At 43.3% G+C, this 26,071-nt stretch overlaps 1 protein-coding gene across 12 annotated transcripts in view; it reads left to right on the top strand.

Moving 5' to 3' along the window:
- mbnl1 (muscleblind-like splicing regulator 1) overlaps positions 1 to 26,071 on the top strand; it is a 322,821-nt gene that overhangs the window by 137,558 nt on the left and 159,192 nt on the right. For 10 of the 12 annotated variants that reach the window (XM_059992574.1, XM_059992595.1, XM_059992565.1 and 7 more), the window contains one exon: positions 2,159 to 3,271. The exons of 1 other annotated variant lie outside the window; for it this stretch is intronic. In XM_059992574.1, the coding sequence (XP_059848557.1) occupies positions 3,098 to 3,271 (174 nt within the window). In that variant the 5' untranslated portion in view covers positions 2,159 to 3,097. Of the gene's footprint in view, positions 1 to 1,973; positions 1,995 to 2,158; positions 3,272 to 26,071 lie in introns of those variants that run through there. One more of the 12 variants, XM_059992613.1, reaches the window with a different exon arrangement.

Genomic DNA, 26,071 nt, shown 5'->3' with positions numbered 1-26,071 from the left:
AAGGTTATGAGGGTTAGCAGGAATGCTGCATAAAGGTGAAGAATAAAACTAGCCATTAATGACGACACTGGTCCAAATGCACCCAAGGTCGGATAGTCTAATCTTTTGGGCCTTGTTGGCAATGATATTCAGCAAGTTGAATAGAAATTTCCCCTTCTATCTGGGATCTGTTAGGTCAAAATGAGAGGCAATGGAGTTAATCAGAGTCTGGTTTGTTATCACTGACTTCTGTTATGTCATTTTGTGGCAGCAGTGGAGTGCAAAAATATAACAATTGTTTCCCAGCACTCTCGATAAAGGGTTTATATGTTTTCCCCGTGACTGAGTGGACTCCCTCCGGTTGCTCCAAATTTCCTCCCACATTCCAAAGACCTACGGGTTAGTAGGCTGATTGGCCGCATGGGTGCAGTTGAGCAGAGCAAACTCGTTGGGCTGGAAGGGCCTGTTACTGTGCTGTATCTCTAAACAAATAAAGTAAATTGTAAAGTACTTAACAATATAGCCACTGAGTGAATCTATTGGCCCTTAAACTGGGGAAGCCATTATGAGATAACCATCATGCTGGGTATGGTGTTACGTGTAGATCAGACCAACCGTGTTTCCTTCCCTGAAGGACTTTGGTGAACCAGACCATTTTTTCTTATAACCGTCCAGCTGTTTCACTTAGACTCTCCTTGCTTTGTAAGTCTCTTTCTTTATTTAACTAACTGAAGTTAAATTCTCCGGCAGCCGTGTCGGGATTTGAACTCACGCCTCCGGATTAATGAGGTTAGCTCCCCCCCACCGCACCCCCCCCCCCGCGCCTTCTGATCCACGACATAAACGACTACCCTACTGTAACCCTACGCAGCCGCACCCTGGTGATAGGGGTGGGATTGGGATGAGTTTGAAAGCAAACAGCCTCGCTAACATCAGTTATCTTGCTTAATTTTTAATGCCACTGTAATGGAATCACATTTTCCTTTGGCAGCCCTTGGATTTTGCCAGCCAGTCAGACAGCACTGTGATTCCTCTGTTCCCCGTCTAACACGAGCCTCACTGCGGAAAAAAAAGAGGTCACCATAAAGGCAGCTTTTGTTAATATCTGACTTGGCTGTGATGTATTAAGAAAAAAAAGTGATCACTGACTGAATGGAGCAGTTTATAAGTCGATGTACCACCTCCAGCCTGTGGGACTTCACTTGGTTTTGGGGTCTGCGGTGGGGGTGGAGGGGGGGGAATGATAGTGGTTGTGGGTGGGCTACGGATGAGGGTGGGGGTGCAAGGGGAGAAGAGAATGTAGCATTCACGGCAGACCCCTTCTTCTCTCTCTCTCCGGTTCATTCCAGACGGTAGAAGCTGTTACTGAGTCCGTGCCTCAGGCATTTGCCAACTTAACTGCAGACTCTGCAGTGTTTGGTTTGACCTCTCTGTGTGCGTGTGCAAGTGTGTAAGTGTGTTTCGCTTGGACACAAGTGTCAGCGGTTGTGTGCGCGTGCACAGCCGCCACACGTGTGCATGCACGCAGGAGCTGCGTGCGTGTGCACGGTGGCGTAAGCCTGCACGAGGGCACAAGCACGAGCGCGTGCATCGACTGCAGATGTGAATGCGCGAGTGAGAGTGCGAGCATTGTGTGTGTGTGTGTGTGTGTGTGTGTGTGTGTGTGCGTGTGCGTGTGCATGCGCGTGAGAGAGGTTCTGCAGGTGCTTTGGCCCTTGCTCGAAGCTGGTGAAACACTAACGCGGATTAATCAACTAACCGCATGTTGGGTGGATACAAAAGGCAGCAGGGCCCACTGCATCTGAGGGGCATTCTCTGCGCTTTGCAGCACAGCTGCGTGTGTGTCTCACAGGCGCAACCTTTCATGTGACAGCCCACACTGTTGGCACCCTGCCCGAACATCGCTGCAAGCTCTCCCTGATTGTCATCTCCCTATCATGCATTGCTTCACTGGGGGTGGGGAACCGGCCCATTATTTTACAAATGTCCATCAACTGGCTGCATTACGCTGCTCTGTAAGTATTTGTTTGTGGTTTTGCCGCGTAAGCAGGTAGACTTGCCTCTTGCATGTTACTTCCATCTTGACACAGGAAGGGTTTTTAATTTCCTCGGTTTCTTTGTGTGGGAGAGGAGTTAAATGCTGGTTGGTAAAATGTTGATGTATCTGTTTCTCCTACAGGTTGGTACTGAGAAGTGCCTTTCCTGGAATCTCTGCTGCTTGGAACAGCTTCTAGGGCAGTCTCTGCTTTTTTTTGCCTTGCTTGCTACCAGCTAGACTGCGTCAACCGCACATCCATCCCCTCCAGCTTTAGAACGACTGGCCGCCCCCCCTTACCCCTGTCCTCTTTCCCCTTCACCCCCCTTCCCCTTCATTCCCACCTTAAAGAGAGAGAGAGATAGAGGGAGAGAGGGAGAGAAAAGTAGAGTGAAGGAAGAACTATTGACAGTATTTCAGGCTGGCATTTCTCCTCTTGCTATGTTACTGTAACGAGCAAAGAATTATAACTTTACAAATCAAATCAAAAACAAAGCAACTCTTCTGGAAAGATCCACCTGAGACAAACTAAGGGAATTACGAGAACATAAAACTGAAAATCGGATTGTTTTGAGTTTCTGCAAGTGGAGTGGCAGACTTACTGATATCGATTGCTCACAACATTTGCCAAATCAACGAGTTCGATATTACATTTTGGATCGATCTACTGAAAGTAACTGGGCAACACACACTCAGCAAAAAAAAGGTCATCCCAATTCACTGGATTCAAAGTGGCCTTCAAGTAATGCATCACTGAGGATCCAAAGCCCTTTACAGTTCTGGTGTACTTCTGCTTACCATTTTTTCAGTGGAAGTATAAAGAAAAGAAAGCTTTTTGTTGTTAAAAATTGAATTCACTTCAAGAACACCTCGCCCCGCTAATGCCAGGAGCTTCCTCACAGGGGAAACGTATCCGTGGTGATCTTTACTGCAAAATAGTCATCGAAACGTGAAGGAGTATTCTTTTAATTCCTTCTAACCCACCAACCACCTGCCAAACAAGCTCAAGAGCCTTCTTTGACCGATCCGCATTGCACCGCAATCTGCCTGTTAATCCCCTGGGATATCCGTTCACTCACAAACATGGCTGTCAGTGTGGCACAGATACGGGACACAAAATGGCTGACGCTGGAAGTGTGCCGAGAATTCCAGAGAGGCACTTGCTCCCGGCCCGACACGGAATGTAAATTTGCACATCCTTCCAAAAGCTGTCAGGTGGAAAACGGACGTGTCATCGCCTGCTTTGACTCGCTGAAAGTAAGTACTGAAATGGCCTTCATTCTTTGTTGATTGTTGCGCGGGCATGAGCGTGTTTACTGTCACATGAGTGTGTGTGTGTGTGTGTGCAAGGTTCTATATCCTGGGAACTATGCTAGATGGAGCTTCCAATCGCTCCTGAGTGTTCTGACAGAAATTGGCATGGTCACAAAACATTGATTCCTTTACAGATGAGTCACTGTTTATGTTATACCGTACTGAGCAAGGTTTCATACTGATGTCATGCAATGATTGCAGGGGTGAATGGAGAGATTATGTTAACTGGACAGTGATATTGTTGACGTTAGAGTGTGTGTTAACCAAAGCCCCCTTTCTTTGAGAGAAAAAAAATCTGCCCAGCATTTTCATGTGTGAATAAGTCTTTTCACCTCACACAGTTATTTTGAATGTCTATGTGTTGTGTCTGGATTCCGAACAACGACAGATGTTTGTGTGCTCCTGGCATCGGCCAGAACTGCTCGGTTAAAAGGCTGGTGAACACCATCGTTAGGCAGTGCAGTGCATCTGTATCAATGTTTTTGGCTTTGGGAGTGATACTATCTGAGGAGATCTCACTGTAACACGGCAGGGCCACTCAGCCAGAGTTTGGGCCCTAACGTCGTAGAGAGTCAGAGTTGCAGAGTCATAGAATGCAGAAGCAAGCCCATCTAGTCTGTGCTGAACTATTATTCTGCCTAGTTCCATCAGCCAGCACCAAGACCACAGACCTCCATAACCCTCCATGTATCCATCAAAATTTCTATTAAAAGCTGACAGCTCAGTCCACTCTCCTACCAACCTCTGAATAAAGAAGTTCCTCCTCATGTTCCTCTTAAGTATTTCACCTTTGACTCTCAACCCATGAGCTCTAGTCTCACTAAACCTCAGGGAAGAAAGGCTGTTTGCACTTTATTTATTGGACTGTAGGACACTGAGTGCTCACTGTAGAGAGGTGAATAAAATCATGAGGGGCGTAGACAGGGTCAGAATCAGAATCAGCTTTATTATCACTGACATATGTTGTGAACTTTGTAGATTTGCAGCAGCTATACAGGAACACGATTTAAAAGACACCTGGACAGGTACAGGGATGGGAAAGGTTGAGAGTGATATTGGAAAATGGGACAAGCGTTAGGGTATCTTGGTCAGCATGGAAGTGTTGGTCCAAAGGGCCTGTTTGCATGCTGTATGATTCTGTGAGGGCAGGCTGCATGGACAGAAATTGAGAAACTTTGTTCAGCAAAAGCTAAAATGTGTGATAAGAAATGGAAAGTCTTCCATCTATTTTTCATTCAATTTCAACCCAATGAACAACAGTGTTGTGAAGAAAAGAAGTCACAGTATAATCCCCTTCTCAAAGGAAAACCATCTCTCAATAGTTGAACTTACCTATTAATACTGAGTATTGATGGCTGCCCTCTATGGTTGTCGGGGCAACATACAACTTCCCTGGCTGTTGGTTGAATATTTTTAAAGCAGTATGAGAGCTTGGAAATAAGGTGATTCCATTAATAGGCGTCTTCATCCAATTGGGTTTTGAGTCAGTGGAGTGCCACTTGTGAAGAGGCCATGGTTGCCAGGCCAACGCAGGTATTCACAGAAGAGGTCTGTAGATGGAGCAGGGTCCCCTCTTCACACTTCCTTGCAGAACAACAAGCTCAAGGTTAGAGAGATGATAACTTGTTGGCATCTTAGTGCTATAGTTAACTAGTTAGCTGTTATTACCTGCTAGGCGGGTTAACTTGATAAGGATAAGAAGTAGAGATATTTTCAGCAGAGAAGTAGGTCATCCAAGCCCTCAACTCCATACTGATCTGCAAAAGAGTGAAGCCTCTTTCATACAGAGACCACAAGAGATTCTGCAATTACTAGAAATCTTCGGCATAGCACACACAAAATGCTGGAGGGACAGGATATCAGGCAGCCTCTGTGGAGAGGAATAAGCAGTTGATGTTTTTGGACCAATAATAGTGTGATCACTTGAGTTAAGTGCGGTGTTCTCCTAAGGATTTGTTCATTGGTGGGTCCTCAGCTGGCTGTGGAGGCTGACCGGGGATCCGCATATTCTGGTGCAGTGTGAGCAAGGGTGGCTCTTGGTAGTGGTTGAGTCTTTTAGTTGATCAGTCTCTCCTGTTGGAGCTGCCGCTTGTTCTCTGTGGCCCAGTGGAGGTCAATCACATGCAGCACAGCTCCCTCTTGAACAGATTTCCTCCTGGTGTATCTATTGAGTGCAATGTCTTTCCAGTTTTTAGATGTAATGTTGAATTTCTTCAGACTGATACCCTTCATCAGGACTCATATTGAAAGGTGCCGTTGAAGAGCCATGTCTAGAAATATTGCAACACCTTTTACAAAGGGCTGAAAAGTCTAATACTAGAGAGCATGCATATAAGGTGAGGGGAATAAATTCAAAGGAGATAAGGAGAGAAAAAAGGAGGTTCGCGCGAATCATTCTGGGAATGAGGAGTGTTTGATGACTCTGGGCCTGTACTCACTGGAGTTTAGAAGAGAGTAGGGTGATTTCATTGAAACCTATTGAAAACTGAAAGGTTAGACAGAGTAAATGCAGAGATGTTTCCTATATTGGGTGAGTCTAGAACCAGAGGGCACAGTCTCAAAGTACAAGGACATTCATTTAGTAAACAGTTAAAAAAGAATTTCCTTAGCATGAGAAGGCATAGTTTTAAGGTGCTTGGAAGTAGTTACAGAAGAGATGTCAGGGGTAAGTTTTTCACGCAGAGTGGTGAGTGCGTGGAACAGTTCGGTACAGCCTTGTGGGCCAAAGGGCCTGTATTGTGCTGTATTTTTTCTATGTTTCTTTCTACATTTCTAGCCAGAGAGTGGTGAATCCGTGGAATTCATCGCCATGGACTGCTGGGGAGGCCAGGTCATTGAGAATATTTAAAGCTGAGTTTGATAGGTTCTTGGCTAGTCAGGCAGTGGGATGGGAACCAGTAGGATGCAGCTGAGGATGAGCCAGTGGATTTACAAATAGATGATGGGCATAACATAAATGCAAGGAAGGACAAGCCAATGATTGGGTACAAATGTAGACAGAGCAAAGAGTTAAATGGTACCACAGAGGCAAAATTCAAAAGGGTGAAAAAAGCAGGACTGAAGGCGATGCATTTAAATGCATTTGGAATAAGGTGGATAAACTCGTGGTGCAATCAGTGATTGGTTGGTATGACTTTGTGGGCACTACTGAGTCGGTGAAAGAAGGTCATAGTTGGGAGCTTAACATCAAAGGAGATAATTTGTATTGAAAAGGCAGACAGCGGCATAGGTGATGTTGTGACTCTGTTGGTAAGAGGTGGAGTTACATCTTTAGAAAGAGGTGACATTGGGTCAGAGGATGTTGAATCTTTGTGGGTGGAGTTAAGAAACTGCAAAGGTAAAAAAAACCATTACGGGAATCATATACAGGCCTCCAAATAGTAGCCAAGATGTGGCGTTAAGGTTGAAAAGGGAGATGGAAAAGATATGTAATAAAGGTAGACACAATTGTAAAGGTGGACTTCAATATGCAAGGGGATTGGAAAAACCCGGTTGCTATCAGATTGCAAGAGAGGGAATTTGTTGAATACCTATGAGATGGCTTTTTAGAGCAGCTTGTGCTTGAGCCTACTCGAGGAAAGGCTCTCTTAGAATGAGTGTTGTGTAATAACCCAGATCTTATTAGAGAGCTTAATGTAAAGGAAGCCTCAGGAGGCAGTGATCATAATTTGTTTGAATTCATACCGGAGCTTGAGAGAGAGATGCACAACTCACATGTATCAGTATCGCAATAGAATATAGAGAATTACAGAGGCCTGAAGGAGGAGCTTTCCCAGGTGGATTGGAGGAGGATGCTGGTGGGGATGATGGCAGAACAGAGGTGGCTGAAGTTCACAAGGAGCAGGATAGATACGTCCCACAGAAGAACATGTTTTCAAATGGCAACCGTGCTGACAAAGGAAGTTATGGACTGCATAAAAGCCAAGGAAAGGGCATATAAGGTATCAAAAGTGAGTGGGAAGTTGGATAATTGGGAAGCTTTTAAAATCCAACAGAAGGCAACCAGAAAAAGCTGTAAAATGGGATTAGCCAATAATATAAAACAAGATACAAGAAGTTTTTTTTTCAATTTTTCTTGAGTAAAGAGAGAGGTGAGAGTTGATATTGGACTACTGGAAAATGATGCTGGTAAGTTATTAGTGGGGGACAAATAAATGGCAGATGAATTTAATGGGTACTTTGCATCGGTCTTCACTGTGGAAGACACCAGCAGTGTGTCAGGGAGTAGAAGTGAGTGCTATTAATATTACAAAGGAAAAAGTGCTAGGCAAACTGAAAGGTCGTAAAGTGGGTAAGTCACCTGGGCCAGATGGACTATATCCCAGAGTCCTGAAAGAGGTTGCTGAAAAGATAACGGATGCATTGGTCATGGTCTTTCAATAATCACTTGATTCTGGCATGGTCCCAGAGGACTGGAAGATTGCAAATTTCACTCCACTCTTTAGGAAGAGAGGAAGGCAAAAGAAAGCAAGTTCAAGGCCTGTTAGCCTAACCTCAGTGATTGGGAAAGATTTGGCGTCCATTATTAAGGATGAGGTTTTGGAGTACTTGGAGACTAATGATAAAATAAGTCAGTCAGCATAGTTTCTGTAAAGGGAAATCTGGCGTGACAAAACTGTTAGAGTTCTTCAAGGAAGTGAAAAGTAGGGTGGACAAAGGAGAAGCAGTGGATGTCATTTACTTAGATTTTCAGAAAGCGTTGGAAAAGGTACCACACATGAGGCTGCTTAACAAGATAAAATCCTATGGCATTACAGGAAAGATACTGGCATGGATAATGGAATGGCCAACAGGCAGGAAGCAGCGAGTGGAATAAAAGAGACCTTTTTTGGTTAGCTGCTAGTGACTAATGGTATTCCTCAGGGGTCAGTATTGGGACCACTACTTTTCACTTTGTTTGTCAATGATTTAGATAATGTAATTGATGTTTTGTGGCTAAATTTGCAGATAATACAAAAACAGGTAAAGGAGTAGGTAATGCTGAGGAAGCAATACGATTACAACAGAGCTTAGTCAAATTGGAAGAATGGACAAAAAGGTGGCAGATGGAATACAGAGTCCAGAGGAAGTTCATGGGGATGATTCCTAGAATTAATGGGTTAATATATGAAGAGTGTTTGGCAACTTCAGGCCTGAGTGCACGAGAATGTAGACAAATGTAGAGGATCTCATTGAAACTTACAGAATATTGAAAGGTCTAGATAGGGTGGATGTGGAGAGGATGTTTCCTATGGTGGGGCACATCCTCAAAATTAAGGGGTGACCTTTTAGAACAGAAGTAAGGAGAATATTTTTTTTAGCCAGAGAGTAGCAAATTTGTGGGAAGCTCTGTCACAGCCTACGTTGGAGGCCATGTCCGTGTGTATATTTAAGACAGAAGTTGATCGTTTCCTGATCGAACAGGGCATTGAAGGATATGGTGAGAAGGCAGCTGTGTGGGTTTGAGTGTGATCCAGGATCAGCCATGATGGAACTGCACAGCAGACTCGATGGGCTGAATGACCTAACTCTGCTCCTATGTCTTATGGTCTTCTGGTTATGTGGAGAAGGCAAGAGAATCTGTCTGAGAGAGATAATAAAGTTGAGAGAGACAATAAATCAGCTGTGATAGAATGGCAGACCAGACTCAGTTGGCTGAATGGCTTAATACTGCTCCTCTATCTTATAATCTTATGGTTTTATGGAGAAATGAGGGGCAAGTATTTTACAAAGAGTGTTGGATGCTGGAATGTGTGACCTGAGGTGGTGGTAGAGGCAGATACATTCGGGATGTTTAAGAGATGTTTAGACAAGCACTCGAATGTGAGGGAAATGGAAGATTATGGACAATGTGTAGGCAGAGGGATTAGTTTAATTGGCCTTTTGATGACTAACTTGAATAGTTCATCACAACATTGTGGGTAAAAGGGCATGTTCCATGTTTTATATTAGTCCATGCACTGTCTTCTTATTCACTGAAATCCCAGATTCTATCAGTGATAAAACAGCCAAAGAGTTCTGCCTTGAATATTTCCAGCAGCAGAACATCCACACTTTTCTGGGACAGAAGATTGCAACGACACACATAAAGTTCTGCTCAGTCTCAAAATCCTACCCAAAGGACTGTAAGATATAGGTAAGATTAGGCCATTCAGCTGTTTGAGTCTCTATGTAAAAAAATTATGGCTGATTTACAGATTACAGAGGATGAGGTGTTTGCTGTTTTGAGGCAAATTAGACTGGATCCCCAGGGCCTGACAAGATGCTCCCTCGAACAATGTGGTAAGCAAGTGCAGGAATTGTAGGGTGTTAACAGAGATACTTAAACATCTTTAGCAACAGGTGATGTACCAGAGGATTAGAGAATAGCTAATGTTGTTCCACTTTTTAAGATAGACTCTAAAAATAAACCAGGAAATTATAGGTCTGTGAGCTTGACATCAGCAGTGGGAAAGTTATTGGAAGGTATTCTAAGGGTGTGGATATATGAGTATTTGAATTGACATGGACTGGTTAGCAATAGTCATCATGGCTTTGCACATGGTAGGCCATGTATAACCAACCTTATAGAGTTTTTCAAGGTTACCAGAAAGATTAATGAAGGCAAGACAGTGGACGATGTCAACATTAACCTTAGCAAGGCACTTGACAAGGTCCTGAGTAGGTGATTGTTCAAGAAGGTTCAGCCACTCAGCATTCAAAGTGAGGTAGAATTGGCTTTGTGGGAGAAGCCAGAGAGCGGTAGTAGATGGTTCTCTCTCTGGCTGGAGGCCTGTGACTAGTGATATGCTGCAAGGATAGGTGCTGGGTCTATTGATGTTAGTCATCTATATCAATGATCTGCATTAATAAGTCTATGGGTTACACCAGGTCTGGAGATGCAGTGGATAGTGAGGAGTACTGTTAGAGCTTGCAGCACAGCCTGGGCCAGCTGGAAAAATTGCAGACAAATGCGAGGTGTTGAACTTTGGTAGGATCAATTGGGGTAGGTCTTAAACAGTGAATGGTAGGCCACTGAGGCATGCTGTAGAACAAAGGGATCTGGGAATACAGGCCCATAATTTATTGAAAGTGATGCCACAGGTAAATAGGGTAATAAATAAAGTTTTTGTCATGTTGCCCTTCATAATTCTAAGTACTGAGTATAGGAGATGGGATGTTATGATGAAGTTGTATAAGATGTTGGGAAAGCTTAATATGGAGTATTGTGTGCAGTTTTGGTCACCTACCTACAGGAAAGATGTAAGTAAGGTTAAAAGACTACAGAGAAAATTTACAATGAGTTATAAGTTTTAAGGGAAGATTGAATAGGTTAGCAATTTACTCCTTGGAACATAGAAGATTCAGGGGTGATTTGTTAGAAGTATACAAAATCATGAGGCATATAGATAGGATACAAGCAAGCAGGCTTTTTCCACTGAATTTGGGTGGAACTACAATCAGAGGTCATGGACTAAGGGTGATAGGTGAAAAATTTAAGGGGAACGTGAGGGGAAACGTCTTCACTCAGAGGGTTGAGAGAGTGTGGAAGGAGCTACCAGTGCAAGTTGTGCGTGTGAGCTTAATTTCAAAGTTTAAGAGAAGTTTGGATAGGTACATGGATGGTAGGGCTATGGAGGGCTATGGCCCTGGAGCAGATCAATGGGAGTAGGCAGTTTTAGTATGGGCTAGATGGGTTAAAGGGTTTGTTTCGGTGTTGTACTTTTCTATGACTCTATGGCTCTAGTTTTCCCTCAACCCCATTCTCCAGCTTTCTCCTCAGAACTCTAAACTAAATCCAATTACCGAGCAATAACTTATCAGTCTCTGTCAATATACATGCAGTGGTTGTAGGAAAGCAACTGTTCTTGAACCTGGTGGTGCTGGACTTGAGGCTTCTGTATCTCCTGCCTGAAGGTAGCAGGAGAAGAGATCATGGCCGCAGAGAGCGGGGATCTTCGATGATGGATGCCGCCTTCTTGAGGGAAGCATCTTATTCAGATGTCATTAATTGTGGGGAGGGCTGCGCCCATGGTAGATTGGACTGCATCCACAATTTCCTGCTGCCTCTTGTATTCCTGTGAAATTGCCATACCAGACCACAATGTAAACAGCTATCACATTATCATAGAATTCCATAAAAAAGAAATAAGAAGTGAATTTTATCTCAAATTAATTTTAAGTTTATTGTTATTCAACCATACACATGTGGATGGCTAAATGAAACATTGTTCCTCTGGGCCAAGATACAAAACAAAGTACATACATATAGTCACAGATGGCATGTAAGATAATATTAAACAATAATATTAACAGATAATAAAAAATTTAAAAAACAATGTACAAGTTGACATTAACCACATATAAATATGCAACAGTATAATGCTACTGGTGCTGTCGTAAATAATGCTTACTGGGTGGTAGTAGGGCCTTCAGAAGTCTTACAGCCTGGGGGAAGAAGCTGTTACACAGCCTAATAGTCCTTGTTCTTATACTGAGTACCTTCTGCCTGATGGTAGGAGATCAAAGCAATAGTACTCACAATATCACTCCCATTCAGGACCACCATGTTTTTGAAGGGTCTCGACCCAAAAGCTTGACAGGCTACTTCCACGCAAAAAAGCTTCCTGACCTGTCAACTTCCTTCAGCGTTTTATTCATTGCCCAAAGCCAAAGTCAAGTTTTTATTTTCAAGTATACAAGAACATGCATGCACACATGCAATGAAAAACTTACCTGCAGGAGCACTTCCCTCAATGTGGCTTTGGGTCTTAATTGGAAAGTTTGCTCCCACAGCCAATTCGCTTGTGACCCAGAGAGTAGCAGTATCACAGGAGATAACCCGATATCACAAATTGCCGTGGTGAAAAATCAAACCTGATTTTTTTTTCTTCATCCCCTCACTTGTAGGTCTCGAGTTGTCCTGGCATTTGGGATGGAACACCTATGCATTTCTGAGTGTTGTTACCTCCTTGCACCAGGGCACCAAAGTTCAGTCCTAATCTCAGATGTACTTGAATGGAGTTTGCAAGTTCTCTCTGTGCCTGTGTTGATTTCCTCTGGGTGCTCTGGTTTCCACCCTTCTCCCAAAACATGGTAATGAAAAGGCTAATGGTTGGACACAGAGGAGTGAATAGGCATTCAGGAAAAGCAGCTTGGTGGGGGGAATGAGACTGATGTGACAATAATAAACCTATTCTAATTCTAATTCTTTTAGGATCAGGCTTCCTTTTTGTGCTATTAAGTAGATATTACAATCTATTAGAATATATAGTAAATACAATAAGCACTCTCTAAACACAATGGTGTAACTAGTAAAGTTGCATTCTCAGAGCTACAGTGATCTGGGTTTAATCCTGACCTCCAGTGCTGTCATATTCTCCTTGTGTCTGCAAGGGTTTTCTCCCATATCCACAGAGGGTGGAGGGGGCACTGGTCAATTAATTGCCTTGAGGGTGTGGCAAAGTGGTAAAATCAGTGGGAATTTGAGGGGCAATGAACAGTCTGCTGGAGGAACTCTGCAAGTAGATAGATAGATAGATACTTTATTCATCCCCAAGGGGAAATTCAACATTTTTCCAGTGTCCCATACACTTATTGTAGCAAAACTAATTACATACAGTATTTAACTCAGTATAAATATGATATGCATCTAAAATCACCCTCCCAAAAAGCATTAATAAATAGCTTTTAAAAAGTTCTTAAATAGTTTACTAAAGTGCATGGAGTGGTAACTTAAGCTCAGTCCTAACCCCGGCACTTTAACATGTCTTGCCCCGGTGGTTGGATTGTAGAGCCGAATGGTGTTGGGGAGTAATGATCTCTTCATCCTGTCTGAGGGGCATTGCATTGACAGCAACCTGCCGCTGAAGCTGCTTCTCTGTCTCTGGATGGTGCTGTGCAGAGGATGTTCAGGGTTTTCCATGATTGACCGTAGCCTACTCAGCGCCCTCCGCTCTGCCACCGATGTCATACTCTCCAGTTCTGTGCCCACGACAGAGCCCGCCTTCCTTACCAGCTTATTAAGACGTGAGGTGTCCCTCTTCTTAATGCTGCCTCCCCAGCACGCCACCACAAAGAAGAGGGCGCTATCCACAACTAACCGATAGAACATCTTCAACATCTCACTACAAACATTGAAGTTGAGCAGCATCTGTGGAGAGGTATCGTTACAATCTTCTTTTCCACCTATCAGAGATATTTATCAGGAGCACTGTGTAAACAGCACTTTTAGCATTGTCAATGATCGCTCCCTTCCATCCAGTAATCTCTTTGACCCCCTGCTATCTGGCAGGATGCACCGTAACATTAGGGCAAGGACTGTTAGGATGGGAAACAGCTTCTTCCCCCAGTCTGTGAGGCTATTGAACTCACTGCCACCACCCAGGTCTCATCACGCATCAAGTGCCAGTAGCATTGCACTGTTTACTTTTTACCTTGTGACATAAATGCACCTCATTATTTGCTAATTTACTAGTGGTGATACTACTTCATGTGTTACGTGTGTGAGATATACATACTGTGTTGTCCACCTTATTCGGAGGAACGTCTCGTTTGGTGGTATACATGTGTCCAATTGAATGACAACAAACTGAACTTGAATTGCCAGTGTTTTATATTGAACCCTGGAATAGAAGATGAGGGGAGAGCGGAGAGAATGAAATGAGATTTGTAGAAATACTTGTTTGGTGATTTGAATTGGAACTGGAAATAGTTTATTATAGATGTATAGCATCACAGAATGCTACAGCAGCACAGAGTAGGCCCTTTGATCCATATAGTCCATTAATTTACCTAGTCTCGTTGACCTGCCCCCAGACCATAACCCACCATATCCCTTTCATCTGGGTACCTGTCCAAATGTTTCTTAAATAACAAAATCAAACCCATCTTCGTACTACCACCGACAGCTTGTTCAACACTTTCACCACCCTCTGAGTGAAGAAGATTCCCCTCATGTTCCTCTAAAAATTTCACCTTTCACCCTTAACACATGACCTCATTGTAGTCTCATTCAACCTCAGTGGAAAAGGCCTGCTTGCATTTACCCTATCAATACCCCTCATAATATCCCTCTGTATATCTCTATCAAATCTCCTCTCATTGTTCTACCTCCAGGGAATGAAGCCTTAACTGATTCAACCTCTACCTGTAATTCAGGTCCTCAAATCCTGGCAGCATCCATACAAATTTTCTCAGCACTCTTTCATTCTTATTGACAAATTTCCTGCTGGTAGGTGGGTATTATTGTCATATGTAGAAGATACAGTGAACAGCTTGTTTTCTGTGCTGTTCATTCAGATCAAATCATTACACAGTGCATTGACGTCAAAATCAAAGTAAATTTATTATCAACGTACATCAATGCTACCGCATAACCTTAAGATTCATTTTCTTGCAGGCATTTAGAGGAAAAAATAGAATGATCAGATCATTACGCAAAACATTGAAGTAGAATGAGGTTAATGAGTAAATTGCAACGACTATAGGGAAAGTGCAGTGCATGTAAACAACAGAGACACTTTGCTGACCAGCTACTCCATGGGACAAAAGGAATGCTTCCATCCTGTATGGATTCCATGATTCTTTCCAAGTTACATTTAATAAGTTTAGCATGGAGTTAATCCGAAGTCTCATAGAAGGCCAAGATTTTGCCATCTCATTTCTATTTCATCGTCATCTCCAAACTCAGTCTTGGAATAATTAAGGGAGAAGTTGATTTTAAGAAGTGGTTCTTCAAGAATGTAACAAACGTCATTAAAATCCCTTACCACCCAGGGCATACCCTCCTTCCATTACTGCCATCAGGGAGGAGGTCCAGGAGCCTGAAGACCGATGCTCAATGTTTTAGGAATAGCTTCTTCCTCTCTGCCATTAGATTCCAGAACAGTCCATGGGTCCATGAACACTACCAGGTTATTCCTTTTTTTGCATTATTAATCTATTTTTGTCACTAGGCTCAAAGGTCAAATGGCCTAGTTCTGTCCCTATATCTTCTGGTCATATGAAGGCAGAAGATTGGGGCTGTGAGGGATAATAAATCAGCCATGATTAAATGGGCCAAATGGCCACATTCTGCTCCTATATCTTATCATTTTAAGGTCTTATTTTAATTTTATGCTTCACACTACAGTGCTGCCACAAAATTACAAAGTTCATGGCATACATTCAGCGATCGCTTTATTAGGTACATCTGTACGCCTGCACATTAATGCAAATATCTAATCAGCCAAAGTTCATGGTCAAGAGATTCAGTAGTTGTTCAAACCAAATATACAAATAGGGAAGAAATGTGATCTAAGTGACTTTGACTGTGGTGCCAGATGAGGTGGTTTGTATCTCAGAAACTGCTGATCTCCTGGGATTTTCACACACAACACCGTCTAGAATTTACAGAGAATGGTGCAAAAAGCCATACAAATCATCCAGTGAGTGGCAGTTCTGAGGGTGAAAATGAGTGAGGTCAGAGAAGAATGGCCAGACTGGTTTAAGCTGACAAGAAGGTGACAGGAACTCAAATAGCATTGCATTACAACAGTGGTGTGCAGAGGAGCATCTCTGAATGCACAACATGTCAAACCTTGAACTGGATGGATTACAGGAGCAGAAGACCCCAAACATATACTGAGTGTTCTTTTTATTTGGTACAACAGTTGCCTCATAAAGTGGATACTGATTGTCAGTGATAATAAACCTGATTCTGATTCTATTTCATTAAAGGAGACTTATAGTTATCGTCATACAGCACAGAAACAGACACTTTGCCACATCGCATCCATGCAGCCCATTGATCGTTAATCCTACTTACCTATGGCCTACTATGCCTTGGTGACTTGCCTAGATCTTAATCTCCACATGCCAGATTCTGGTCACTCTCTTTTTGGAAATAAGATCTTCCCTTTGCACAGGATCACACGAGGGTTAAGAAGGTAAATAATGGGAAGTTGTTCCAGGTCATGGATAGTTCAATGATACAGTTAAAAATGAACATTAGAGAAAAGAGCAGAATTTAGCCATGTGGCCCATCAAGCCCACTCCACCATTGAATAGCTTCTTCCCCTCTCCTGTCAATTTCTGAATAAACATTGAACTCTACCACACTGTCTTTTATTCACTTTTTGCACTACTAACATAATATAACTTTTAAAAAATATATATATTTCTTACTGAAATTTACAGGTTTTATTGTACCGCTTCCACTTGTCAGGATATATGCCAGTGCTATTAAACCTTATTCTGATTCTGAATACAATCATGGCTGATCTGGTCATGGACCTGCCTTTCTCCATAACCATTTATTCTCCTGCTATGTAAAAATCTATCTAATTGTGTCTTAAATATATTTAATAAGGTAGCCTGGTCAGAGAATTCCACAGATTCATTACTCTCTGGGAAAAGCAGTTTCCCCTCATCTCTGTTTTAAATTTATTCTCCTAAATCTGGAGGTTATGTCACCTAATTCTAGTCTCACTTGGCAGTGGAAACAACTTTCCTAGCTCTATTTTTCCCTTTCATAATTCTGTCTTTCCATCAGGTCCCCTCCTATTCTTCTGAATTCTAGTGCATATAATGCCAAACGATTCAGTCTCTCCTTGGATGTGAGAGAAAGCTTTTAATTCAGTGGTGGTGATCAGATCATTCCCTGAAGACTTTAAAAGGTAGGCACTTATGTGAAAATAAGCAGGAGGAGAGAGAACATGAAGTAAATAGGAACTGGCACAGGTGACCTGAATGGATTTATTTGTGATATAACAACATTTATGATTCTATAAATATGGGTTTAGTAAACCTGTCTACCAGACCACATGGCTGTAACATAATCTGGAACATTTTGATAGGAAATAGTGATGTATTCAAAATCGTCTTTCCCTTTTTTTTCCTTACTGCCATCTTGTGAGCATTAAAAAAAAATATTCCAACTGTTGTAATCCAAATCGGACTTGTTTAAAAACATATGGCCCACTGATCTGGGCACAAAATAAATGACGCTGGCCACAGGCTGGGTCTGGAAGTCAGGATCATTATCGGGAGGGAGGAGCCAGTCTGAAGCAGTTCTGCAAATTCTCAGCACTTTGCTCTCAACTTCTGCAAAGTGTGGAGTCGTTCTGGAGCTGTTTCCTTCCATTTCAAACATCGTGATCCTTGAGAGTGAAGCTTCAGGTGTTTATCTTGGTTCAGTCCTGAGGCAAATTAAAATCTCAGTGCATTTATTTCTAAAACATACATCCGGCACCTTAACATAGCAAGGCATCTGAGGGAGCTTCATGCAAAGTGGCAGACAGAATTTCAGTCCACCCACCTTACAACAGATGATCAAAACCTTGCCCATCTAGTAGCTTCTTGTAGAACAAGGGAGTGGCAGGGGTGGGGGGAGGTGGAAGATGGGGTCTCAGCCGCATAGTTCATAGACCTGCTACCACACAGCTCCGACCCTGATCCTGCAGTGTTGTCTGCCCGAGGATTGGCACAGCCTCTCTGAGATAATGCGGGCTTCTTCTGGGTTCTCTGCTTTCCTCCCACACCTGAAAGATGTCGAGGTCGGTAGGTTAATTGGCTACTGTATATTGACCCTAATGTGTAATTGAGTGGTAGAGTCTGGGGGTGGGGGAGGGGTGAATGTTAGAGGGAGTCAAATAAAATAAAATGCTGGGAAGAGGATTTTTCCTTTGCTGGGGGAAGCCTAAGACCAGAGAGCACAGCTTCAAAATAGAGGGACTTCCATTTAGAACAAAGCTATCTAATCTATAGCCAGGAGGAGTTTCTTTAGCCAGAGAGTGGTGAATCTGTGGAATTCATTGTGACAGGCAGCTGTGGAGGCCTGGTTATTGGGTATATTTAAGGTGGAGGTTCATAGTTTCTTGGTTAGTTAGGGGCTGAAAGGTCATGGGGAGAAGGCAGGAGAATGGGGTTGAGAGGGAAGTGGATCAGCCGTGGTGAAATGGCAGAGCAGACTCGATGGGCCAAATGGCCTAATTCTGCTTAAAATTGGAGTAATGTAGGATTAGCGTAAATGAGTACTGGATGGTTAGCACTTTCTCTTGGGCTGAAGGGCCTCTTTACTCATCGAGTCACTCTATGTCTCTGATCAGCTACCTGAGGCTTGGATAGTGGTCAGAGAACCAGGATAACAGGTCCTTGGAGACCAGTTAAACGGTTGTGGGGAGAACTGGTTAGAGGGCTTTTTGGAATGGGAGTGGAGAATGCTGGGTCTGGGGAAGGTGGGGCTGGTATTTGGAGAATACCAGGGGAATATGAGATCAGAGTTAGAAGGGAGGAGGCAGATATGATGGGTGGGGTTGTGGTCTGTAAGGATAAGAAGCTATTCATAAAGTCAAGGGATTCCACAGATGCAGGAAATCCAGAGGAACATGTATGAAATTCTGGAGGAACTCAGCTGTACAGGCAGCATCTGTGGAGTGGAATAAGCAGTCAGAGTTTTGGTTTGAGACTCTTTATTGGAAAGGAAGTGAGAAGAAGCCAGAATAAGGCTGTGGTGGAGGGTGAGTCGTTCAAGCTGGCAGCTGATAGATGAGTCCCGGTGAGGGGGGAAGGAGTGTGAATGGGGGGAGGGTTATGAAGTGAGAAGCTGGGGAGGGGGTAGATGGAAGAGGTAAAGACCTGAAGAAGAAAGAATCTGGTATGAAAAGACAGTATACATGGAAGAAAGGGACCAGAGGGAGCTGATGGATAGGTGAGGGGAAAAGAACTCGTGAGGGGTAGCCAGAATTAGGAATGGAAAAGGAGAGGGGGGGGAGTGGGATGTAATTACCAGAATAAGAGCTACTTTATTAGGTTCCAAATCCAGTGCCAGGCTATTAAAGAAAAAAAATATACAGCAACTTACATGGGCCAAGTGATTACAAAAGTGCTTCTGGACAACTGAAGAGAAAGCTGAGGCTAATTTTAAGTAATAGTTCCCAACCTTTTAATGAAAACTTCACTAATTTCAAGTTAAAGTTCAAGTTTAATTATCGTTCAAGCATACACGAATGCCCAGGAGCACCGCCAAAAAAAATAGCTTTCCTGCAAGGCCAAGGTACAAAGCACATCAGCACAATGCACATAAAAGATTTATAAGAAAGCAGGCAAGCATACATGTAGCCCAAGTCCCAGGGTGGTAAGTCCTGTAAATTGATGGTGCCTCGGTGTTATTGGCAAAACCAAACAGCTCTCAGCAGTCTGCAGATGAATGTACGTACCACGCACACAATCCAATTTGTCATCCCACCGATCAAATACTGGAGGGCAGCACTAGTGGAGCGTCCAGTCCCCCCCCCCCACAGACGTCACATTACGCCACCCCGGTGCCTCCTCATCTGGACTGCTACAACAGGCAAGCCCACGATTTGAGACCCGGTCCTCGCTAAAACTGACGACACACACTGTCGGCCTCCACAATAAACAAGGGAAACGGACTTGCACCATTTTACATTATCAATGTCCAACAGGGTCTTGTGATTGCAACAGAAACATCCAAGACAATCGCTTGCTGTTAGACTGCACTCAGCCCTCACACACTGACTTCCAGGCAGGCTCGCCGGTGGGGTAGACCTGGAGTACCTGATGTTTTTAACATCCAGCATTGTCCCACAAGTGCATAAAAAGACACTTAAGAAGATAAAAACTCCTTTGGTTGGCACCCATGAGGCCACTGCAGCCAAACGCACTGCCTGGAAGTTCTTCGTTGATTCTCTGCAGGGAGTGGAGGTAGAGGCAGATACATTAAAGATCTTTAATGGAGTCTTAGATGGGCACATGGATGATAGAAAAATGCAGGGCTATGGTCTGTGTAGAGGGGAATGGTTAGATTAATCTTGGAATAGGTTAAAAAATTGAGACAACATTGTGGGCCGAATAGTCCATGTTGCACTCTGCTGTACTGTTCTATATTCTATTTTTACCCCATCTAATGTTCCACACTCCGTATAGATAAAATATACTGCTAATGATCTGCACCTCTTTGAGATATGGCAATGAAGAAGGCTTGTGGCATCCTGTCAGCATGGCAAGTATGAAGTGGCTGGGAGTTCGTGTTATCACTGTACAGGACGGAGCTGGGGCTTACTCGCAGAATTGTGTTCAGTTGTAGTCACCCTGCTAAAGAGGTGGTGGAACTGGGAAGAGTGCAAAACCAATTTACAAGGATGTTGCCAGGACTTGTGGCTATACAGCCTGGGCCTTTACTCCTTGGAGCCCAGGAGACTAAGGGGTGATCTCATCAAGGTGTGTAAAACCATGGGTGGCATAGATGGTGTGAATAGTCTGTTTTACAGAGCTGGGGAAATCAAAAACAAGAGGGCATAGTTCTAAGTTTTGAGATGAATGAGAATCTGAGAGGCAACTGTTTTACACAATGGGTAGTAGATTTATGGAACCCCCCCCCCCCCCGCCCCGCCAGAGGAAGTGGTTGAAGCAGGTCCACTATATACAATTAAAAAATATATGAAGTTACATGGATGACAATAGTTTTGAGGGATATGGGCCAAGTACTGGAAAATGGGACCAGCTTAGTTGTAGATAGGTCAGCATTGGCAAAGATGGGCTGAAGGACATTTTTCCATTCTGAACAACCCTTTGACTATCTTTGATTAGTCACAAGTAGGACTTGCAAACTCCACACACAGACAGACTGATGACGTCAGAGGCCAATCGTTTTAAGGAGCTGGAGCTGTCCCAGGGTTTTCTGGGCAAATGACGTCAGCCCATTGAGTGGGCAGCTAATGTGTTGGATAGCACTCAAAAAATGCTGGAGCAACTCAGCACGTCAGGCAGCATTTATAGAGTGGAATAAATAGTCGACATTTCAGGTTGAAACACTTCATCAGGGCTGGAAAGGAAGGGGGCAAAAGCCAGAATAAGAAGGTGGGGGAAGGGGAAGGAGTACACGCTAGGTGAGACCAGGTGAGGGATTGGGAGGCGGATGGGTGATGAAGTAAGAAACTGGGAGGTGATAGTTGGAACAGATGAAAGGCTGAAGAAGGACTCTGATGGAGAGAACAGTGGACCATGGACAACATGGAAGGTGGAGGAGCACCAGAAGGAGGTGATGGGCAGGTGAGCAGAAGAGAAGAGAAGGAGTGAGTGGAACCAGAATGGGGAATTGAAAAAGAGAGAAGGGGGAAGGGGTAGAATTTGCCGGAAGTTAGATAAATCAATGTTCACCATGTTGGAGGTTACCCAGACAGAATATTAGGTATTACTGCTCAACCTGGGAGTGAATGAGGCCCATGGTCAGACATGTCAGAATGGGAAGTAGAGAGGGGTAGGTACTGGGAGATCCTGCCCTAGTGTGTTGGATCTACTGTACTTGGTCCTTTGTTGGAACCATTCTGATTAGATTATTTCAATGTTTATTGTCAAATATTTGACATCTCCCTGCTGCAAGGTAGTGGGAGAGTCAAGCAGGCCAAATGGGAAGCATTGGTCTAAATGATGTGGGCGCATGGATTTAACTGGATGGAAATTATTTTCCCTTGTTGAGGGGGAGAGGAGGCAGAGTGCAGTTTAGGGGGCTAAGCTCAGAGTTAAAAGCAGGCTAAGAAATGGGAATATTGGTGTGGGAGAGGCCTAGATTGTCAGTGTGGGGACGGTGTAATGCAGGAATGTGGGCTAAGGCTGAACCTTCTCTAGCGGTAACCTGTGGACCCACAGTTTGATTGTTTAAGAACTGGAATAAGTAGGTTTTTATTGCATGGAGGGTTAAACACGGAGCATAAACATTAAACATTCCAAAAGAGTTAATTGATTGTGGAGTATGTTTGCATAGGTGAGCACAACATTGAGGGGCCGAAGGTTTGTACTGTGATATACTGTTCTATATTCTATAACCATTAGACCATAAGACATACAAACAAATTAGGCCATTTGGCCCATTGAGTCTGTTCCATCATTCTATCATGGTTGCTTTATTGTCCCTCTCAACTCCATTCTCCCCTGTACCTACCTACCTACTGCCTGTTAACCTACTGGCACTTAGGGCAGCAGTGAAGGTCCTCAAACTCTGGTGGTCTTTGAGGCTTCTTTCATCGTGTCAGTAGTTTTCTTGTGGTTTTCACTATTGTCAGTTATGCAGATCCTGGGTGGAGACTCAGAATTATCATCGCACTCTGATGTAGAAGAATTCTTCATTGCTGTTTCAGTAACAGTTTTGTTTTACCAGCCAGGGTTGTTAGTCCTGAGCTGAACACCTGAACCTAGAGGGCCGGTGAACCACTCTTAGTCTGACCTCTACCCTTTGACCTGTTGGGCATGGATGATCCTACCAAGAGCCAAAGCATAAAGCCCTGACTCCAGCCAGCAAGGCACGCAAGCCTCCAAACCCAATAACAAGGTCATGGTCATCTTGGATGATTCTATCCTGTGTAAGAGTTATAAAATAAGGGGGAACTTATGATTGTGATTGTAATATTCCCAAGACTGATTTGATGCCCTTTAGCACACTGAACGTTGATCTAAATATCTTTATTTGCTTTTTCTTTGACTCCTCCCTTTTCAAAGGCAAACTCACCCTGGCTTATGGTTCCAGTGGTATCAGATATTCCCCACAAACTTGGCCAGGGCTCCATCTCCTAAATGCTATCCTGTAACTATGATCATGAAGCAAATGACTGACTTGGAGGAGGACTAGTCCGCTCTGATAATAGTTACATAAAATACAAAATAGAAGAAAGCGCAGAGACATTGGCAGCAAATAAATTTTTTCATGTTAAAAATATAGCATTGGCTATGGGCTTTGGTGTTTTTTCCATGTATATTTGCCAAAGGAAAATCTTTCGTTCTTCAGGGAAATCAATCTTAAATTCAACAACACTCACAAAATTCTGGAGGAATTCAGCAGGTCAGACAACATCTATGGAAATGAATAAGCAGTCAACATTCCAGACCAAGGCCCTTCATCAGGACTGATGAATGATCTGGACCGAAACATCAACTATACATTAATTTCTGTCAATGCTGCCTGAACTGCTGAGTTCCTCCAGCATTTTGTGTGTGTCGCTTTGGATTTCTGGCATCTGCACAATCTCTTGTCTTCTTAAATTGAAGATTGTAGATTGCTTTCTCACATTCCTCAGTACATGAAGGTAAAGGAAAGCAAAATGATTGTTATTCTGGATCCAACGCAGCATATAAAAAATAAATACAAATATAAATATAGGTATCCTATAAAACACAATGTACAAGTAACATTGTGTGTAGCCATATATACATAAGATTAGCTGAAATACATAGACCAGGAGTTCCCAACCTGGGGTTCACAGACCCCTCTGTTAATGGTAGGGGTCCATGGCATTAAAAAAGGGTCAGAACCCTTGACATAGACTGATTGTAGGTACATAAAGCATCTGAACATAAGGTGACTCTGATAGGAAATGATAAGATGTCAAAGTCAGTCTTGGCAAGGGGAAGTCTTCTAAGCAGCAGGACATATGAAAACACAATGTGACTGTGTCTGCAGGTTTGAGGTGTGGTATATAGGCTTAAGTAAGCAATGGATGTGGACAGGTGTGATTGATGTGAATGTAGCCATGGTGGGGTGTGGTGGTAGGGTGGATTAATGGGTGTTGATCCACCTGACGGATTGGGGGGAGGGGGCAAATGATTTCGAGTCAAGTATCCCTGGTGTAGATCAGTGTAGCCTCCTCCCTGATGGGAGTGGCACAAGCAGTCCATAAGGAGGATAGGTTAGATCCTTCATGATGTTGCTGGCCTTTTTTTCTGGCACCGTTCAGGATGTATGTCCTTGATGGTAGGGAGGCTGATGCCAGTGATGTGTTGGTTAGTTTTAACTACCTATGTAGACCTTACTCTGAGTAAGCTACTAAATCTTAGCGAGGCGCATTAACAGTGTTCAGTGGGGAGAGCAAGAAATCTCTGTTACATCCTCTAATACATAAACCTCAGAGAGCTGTTCATCTTTCCATTTCTGACCTCTCCTGCATCCTTCATGATCCTGTCTGAACCTTTGGAATTCATTCTCTCAGCTCCAAAATCTCTCCATCTACTGGGAAAATTTTTGCTTTTGACTGAGATTTAAGACACGTGTCTTTGTGGCTCTTCTCCTTGACTGAACATCTTATTTTTCTGCAGTGAAGGTAGTTATAATTTCACTAACCAAATAAGTATTCAATTCATTAATGACTTGGAGCAGACTCAAGGGATGAATGGCCTAATTCTGCTCCTATGCCTTATGACTCGCTTATATTTTTCTCTCTCTCATTCATATACACATCTTTTGGGAAAACCTTCTTATCCATTCTCATGGACAGAAGCAGGCCCTTCGGCCCATCACACCTATGCCAACCATCATGTACATACAATGGCCACTTTATTAGGTATAGCTGTACACATGCTCGTTGATACAAATCGCTAAATCAGTCAATCATATGACAGTAACTCAATACAGAAGAAAACATGCAGAGATGATCAAGTGGTTCAGTCGTTCAGACCAAACATTAAAATGGGGAAGAAATGCAATCTAAGTGACTTTGACCATGGAATGATTGTTGGTGCCAGACAGGGTGGTTTGAGCATCTCAGCAACTGCTGATCTCCTGGGATTTTCATGCAGAACGGTCTCTGGAGTTTACAGAGAATGGTGTGAAAATCAAAATAAAAATCCAGTGGGTGGCAGTCCTGTGGCTGAAAACAACTTGTTAATGAGAGAGGTCAGAGGAGAATGGCCAGATTGGATAAGCTGACAGGAAGGAAACAGTAAATCAAATAACCACACGTTACAACAGTGGTGTGCAGAGGAGCATCTCTAAATGCACAACACATTGCATATTGAAGTGGATGGGCTACAGCAGTGGAAGACCACAGACATACACTCAGTGACCTCTTTATTGGATACAGGAGGCATCTATATAAAGTGGCTACTGAATGTATTGATCTATATTAGTCCCATTTATCAGCAGTAAACCTGTAACTTTTGTTGCCTTGGTGATTCAAGTGCTTATCTAGATATTCTTATATGTGAGAGTACCTGCTCAGTTGCACAGTTCAGTCCAACGCCGAATCTAGTCTTTCCTCCGTGGATGGTGTCGATAACTTCCCACTCTCTCATAATACAGACAATGTCATCTTGCAACCTGGACATCATCCCAACTTAACGAACAGAAGCCTGAAAGAACACACCACTAGGCTCTAAGACATCTTCTGCCCTCCTGTTATAAGACTATTAATAGCTATCTGTCTACCCTTGTCTATCTATCCACCTATCTATCTACTGACTTATGTATCTACTTTCCTTGGTATTTATCTAAATATGTATGCATCTATCTGTCTACATAGATGGCTGTCTGTCTATCTACCTATTTATCTACTTACCTATATATTTATTTACACATCTTTCCATCTCAATCGTTCATAATGTGCCGACATGTGTGATGTTGGTGATCAAAGTCCTTTCAAAACCATGTTCTTGGCAAATTTTTCTACAGAAGTGGTTTGCCATTGCCTTCATCTGAGTAGTGTCTTTATAAGATGTGTGACTCCAGCCATCATCAGTGCTCTCCGGAGATTGTCTGCCTGGCATCAGTTGCTGCATAAACAGGACTAGTGATATGCACCAGCTGCTCATACGACCGTCCATCAGCTGTTCCCTGCTCCCATGGCTTGATGTAGCACTGATTGGGGTGGGGGGGTGCTAAGCAGGTGCTACACCTTGCCCAAGGGTGACCTGCAGGCGGGCGGAGGGAAGGAGCGCCTTCCATCTCCCTCGATAGAGACGGACTTCACCCCACCACCCACTTTCCATCTCTCTATCTATTTATTTACTTACTTATTT

This window comes from Hypanus sabinus, chromosome 2 (genome assembly GCF_030144855.1).
Source record: "Hypanus sabinus isolate sHypSab1 chromosome 2, sHypSab1.hap1, whole genome shotgun sequence".
Lineage (NCBI taxonomy): Eukaryota > Metazoa > Chordata > Chondrichthyes > Myliobatiformes > Dasyatidae > Hypanus > Hypanus sabinus.
Note: the sequence above shows the minus strand (reverse complement) of the source record. Positions and strands in the feature narration are given on the sequence as shown.